Genomic DNA, 4,532 nt, shown 5'->3' with positions numbered 1-4,532 from the left:
CCTGCTGCTGTCAATTCTAATTGCTCCTCCTCACCAGCTGGCCAGCCCACTCCTCCACACCCTGCCTTTCCCACAGCCAGGCGTGGGGGCCCTGTAGCAACTAATCAGCTTACAGGTCAAGCCTTGGTAAACAGGAGTCCTCAGCCTATGCCAGCTGTGAGAGGTTTTACTCCAAGTCCTGGCAGCCTGGGAGGGGTGGAGATGATAAGGAGCCAGGATTCTAGGGGCTTCAGGCTCTACTTTCATGAGCTTAACATTTTCATGCAGAGGGCAATTCTGGAAAGCAAGGCAGACTTAATCACATTGGGCAGATGATCCCATGTACCCTCAAGTTGAAGAGAGCGGGAGCGCCCTGCCTGCCCACTTCCGACTTTGGCAGCTGGTGCAGTGGAAATTGTGCATTCTGGAGTCAATCAGGCCTTAATTCTAGTCTCAGATCTGACACATGGGCACTTAAGCTTTCTGAATCCGTTTTCTCATCGGTAGAACCAGCAGTATTTAATAATAGTGTTTACTGAACACTTATTATGTGCCAGGCACTACTGTAAACACTTCAACCCACTAAATCCCCACAGCAACTCTGAGAAATATTTACCATTATTAAACATATTCTGCAAATAAGCTAGGAAGCCGCAGAAACCGTTTTCTACCCCCTCCCTTGCTGACCAGTGTGGTAGATCTTAACTAGTTTAATTCCATCATGGGAAGTCCATCCTCCTTGCTGCTGATTGGTCTCGTAATGAAAATGTGACATAATTCTGACCAGTGGGGTGTGAGGGGAAACCTAGGGGTCTTCTAAGAGAGCTTTCCTCTTTCTTTTCACCTTGGGATGTTATGTGCAAATGTGCACTCTGGAGCTGCTGCAACTATTATGCATCCCTGAGGGCAGTAGCCAGTGCATTGAAAGCAGAGCAGAAAGTTGGAAAAAAAAAAGTATTTGATGTCATCATAAGGCAGCCTACATTGAATCTATGTTATCTCTGGATCTCTTATGTGACAGCTTCCTTATTGTTTTGACACTCTATACCAGTGTGTGCACTAATGTGTGTGTGTGTGTGTGTGTGTGTGTGTGTGTGTGTGTGTATGAGGTAAAGATGGTCGGTAATGTGACAGAGGTGCCCTAACATGGTCACTGTTCCTTGAGCCTGGCCACACTCACATCCTTCTAACTCCCTAGGACCTCTGGGACTCACCCCGGCTTCTGGCACAGCTTTAACAGGCAGCACCCCTTGGAGCTGACTGTCCCCTGCCTCCATGTCGTTCCAAGGAGCACCGCACTGAGTGCCCCACCTCACCGCCAGAGGCTGGCAGCTTCAGGTCCTCGGTTCGTTCTGCAGAGCAAAAGTGCCCAAGATAAGAAGAAACAGAAGGGAATACTTCATGTGGCTCGGAAGGGCGCAGGCAGAAGCACGCACTTGTACTCTGCCACACTCAATGTGTACGTGATAAAAGCCTTACAAACGTGCATGCCTGTTGAACCAGCACTGACACTTCTAGGGAAGGAAAATAGGTGTGCAAAGGTGATTCACTGTGAGGTTTTACAACAGCAAAAAATTGGAAACAATCCAAATGTTCCCGCATGGGGACATGAGTAAATGCATTACAGTACAACCTTACAACGGCACATACACAGGCATCAGCAACAAGGTCAAACAGGCATGGTGTATTAGCTTTCAAAAGCCAGTAAGAAAATAGTACATATGGTCTCATGTTCATTTTTTAAAATCTGTATAGAAGCATAGAAAAAAGTTGAAAAGTACAGTTAAACAAAGGACTTGAAAATAGTTATTTGGGGGCATTAACCTTGTGGGTTAAATTTCTTTTCTGCTTATTTTCACATGACAAGAGGAATGCTAGTAGACATCAAAAAGAGCAGTAGATGTCCAAGAGAGAAAGTAGGCCCAGGTAGGCAAGATGTCTATTTCAACAATGGCCATACTTTGACCCTGGAGGTATTGTATCGGTAACAAGGTGGTGGACTCTGTGTCCCTCTGTGTGCCTGCTGTGACAGTGACATGGCACCGAGAGGCAAGAGGTCCTCTACTCTCAGGATCCCTTGGCCGAACTTGGCCTCTTCTTCCTTATGGGTCTGACCACCTTCCCAGTTCTGACTAAGAACTGGCAGATATCCAGCAGCACCAGGAGCGCCAGGCAGACGACAGCCGGGATGCAGGTGTTCAGTGACTCCTTCAGAGACACCAACGTGAAGATGGACCCTGGAATGGAAAGTCAGGTCTCTGAGGCTCCCTGGGGCACGCAGGAGATCCAGGAGCTCAGGGCTCTCCAGCCTAGGCCGACCAGCTCAAGTGCTCCCCTTAAGCACCCCCCACGCACACACCCTACACTAGGTGCACTTGTCTCCATGGCCTCACAGAGAAAGCAGGACCAGGAATCAGAAGCTTTTGGGATTAATGGAACCCCTCTCAGAGAGCAAGAAAGAAAAAGGAACAATCCAGCCAAATAGGGCAAGAAGGTGGCGAGATAGCCATTTTGGAACAAATTCTCCCTGCTCCTACTCCTTTCTTAATCCTGCTGGAGGGAAGGAGGCCCAGGGGTTGGTGGTGGAAGTGAAAGATTTGAAAATCAGGGAAGCTCCAGAGATGGAAAGAAAGCCTGGGGCAGGGTGATGGTGGTGGCAGCAAAGGTGAAACGAGACCTGGGAGGCATAGAAGCAGCAGCTGTCTTTGTACATCAGCAGTTCCTGTGAGCAGAGCTGCTATGAGGGGGTCCCTCCAAGACTTCTAGCCCCAGGCAAATTCTCTGCCTTTCTCTTCAGGGGGCTCAGCTTCTTGGTTCCCAACTGCCAGACACATAGGTCAGGTGGCAAATGCTGCTCTATCCTCTCATCTCAGGGGTGGGATGTGGGGGGGAGCAGTAGGGGCTTTTAGGTTACATTATAATACATCCTTATGATGGACTAGCACACAGCCAATAGAATGGATGAGGTAGAAGGTACAGTTGGCATCAGTGGTGTTACAGTAGATTGAGTTTGAAAAGCACCTGTCCTAGTCTGAAGACCATGGAAACTGTAATACAGCCGGAAGTGCTCCTGGTCCCAGAGAAAAAAAAGGGGGGGGGGCGGACAATAGTAATGGGGAACAGAGGAACAGCCGGGCCTTCCCATCATCCTCCCCAAGAATTCCTCCTTCCCTCTGCCCAAGGGGGCGCCCCTTACCCATCATGAGCACGATCAAGAGAAAGTTACTGATCTCTTGCAGCTTTGGTGGGCCCAGGGCCAGCAGCAACCCAGCCAGCAGTTCCAACCAGCCTACAGTCACTTGGTAGCTCATGGGATCTGGCTGGTAGCCGAACACCTTCAACGGGAACACCTCAGCGAACTGCTCGAACAGGGCTTTCTAGGGGTGGCAGGGAACGCCTGTCAGCCACTCACCAAGGACCCACTTCCTAGCCACTGCACGGGGGCATTGGTGCCTAGTCAACTGCCCCCAACAAAGGAGTGAGTACTCTAGACCAGGTCCAGGGCTAGGGTCAGCTGGGAAGGAGAGAGCCTCCCTGGGGGGCTGAGCTTTGGAATCAGTAAACGGGCTTCATGCTCCAGGGAGAAGGGCTGGATGGTGATGCAGAGATGGACTGAGTTTCTCACTGGACTGTCCCCAGCCCCAAATTCAAGGAAGAGGAAGCAAGGCTTGGCCCTTCTCATCTGCCAAGGCCTTGGGAACGCCACAACTTCTCTTTAAGCCTGGCCTGGCCTCTCTTCAGGTACCGTGCAGTTGGGAGAGAGGGTGGAAGGGCAGATTGTTGCTCATTAAACAGATTCCACTTTCTACATCATATGCTGGTGCCTGGATCCCACTGCAATAGACACAAGGGGAGTTGAAGGGGCTCAAAATGACTCATCTTGCTGAATCAGGCTCCGTCCTGGGCCACATGACTTCATCCTGATCCTCGGGTTGGCTACCTTTTCCTGCTCCCCCACCTCGGGGCTACCTTCTCCTATTCAGTGATGCAAGGAGGCACTAAGCTGTCTGGCTCTAGGGGTGAACTTGCCCAAACCCACCACCTTCAGGCAGGAAAGAAGGGGAGAACCCAGGCCTGGGAGAGGGAGCTCGCAGGGTCTCCAAGTCTGGCTGTTTGAGAGGCCTGGGGGATTGGTGAGCATGAGCACATGAAAGCTTTCCCCAGTCTAGAACTAGACAGAAGGCCTAAGGGCGACTTCCAGGCCTCCCTCCCAGGCTCCCTCCTCCAGAAAAGGGCTCTCTAAATTCTAAGAGAGTGTAACCTTTACACTTCACCTTCAGGGCGGGTTTCCTACCCTGCCAAATGGGGATTCATAAACCCTGCCTCACGAAGCTCCCAAGAGCTCAAACAAGCAAGGAGCTGTGTTTCTTTTCCACCCCATCTTTCTCCCCCAGGGTCAGGGGCATTCCTCCTGCGGCTCTAGGCTCGCCTGGGCCACCAATGCTCAGCTGGAAACGGCCTTCCCGACCCTCCCGTCTATGGAAACTCCCCGGAGGGCGTCCACGTCCAAGCCGAGGTTCAGATGCTCTTCCCCAGGCTCTAGCGCCGTCTGG

At 51.3% G+C, this 4,532-nt stretch overlaps 1 protein-coding gene across 1 annotated transcript in view; it reads right to left on the bottom strand.

The window, feature by feature from the left end:
* Positions 1 to 6: 6 nt before the first annotated feature.
* Positions 7 to 4,532, bottom strand: part of ZMYM6NB (ZMYM6 neighbor) — a 10,342-nt gene continuing 5,816 nt past the window's right edge. Inside the window, exons 2-3 of the mRNA XM_015572777.1 lie at positions 3,176 to 3,356; positions 7 to 2,216 (exon numbers count right to left, since the gene is read on the bottom strand). Of these exons, the coding sequence (XP_015428263.1) occupies positions 2,047 to 2,216; positions 3,176 to 3,356 (351 nt within the window). The 3' untranslated portion in view covers positions 7 to 2,046. The remainder of the gene's footprint in view (positions 2,217 to 3,175; positions 3,357 to 4,532) is intronic.

This window comes from Myotis davidii, unplaced genomic scaffold (genome assembly GCF_000327345.1).
Source record: "Myotis davidii unplaced genomic scaffold, ASM32734v1 scaffold88, whole genome shotgun sequence".
Lineage (NCBI taxonomy): Eukaryota > Metazoa > Chordata > Mammalia > Chiroptera > Vespertilionidae > Myotis > Myotis davidii.
The sequence above is the reverse complement of the archived record's forward strand: the minus strand, read 5'-3'. Positions and strand labels throughout refer to the sequence as shown.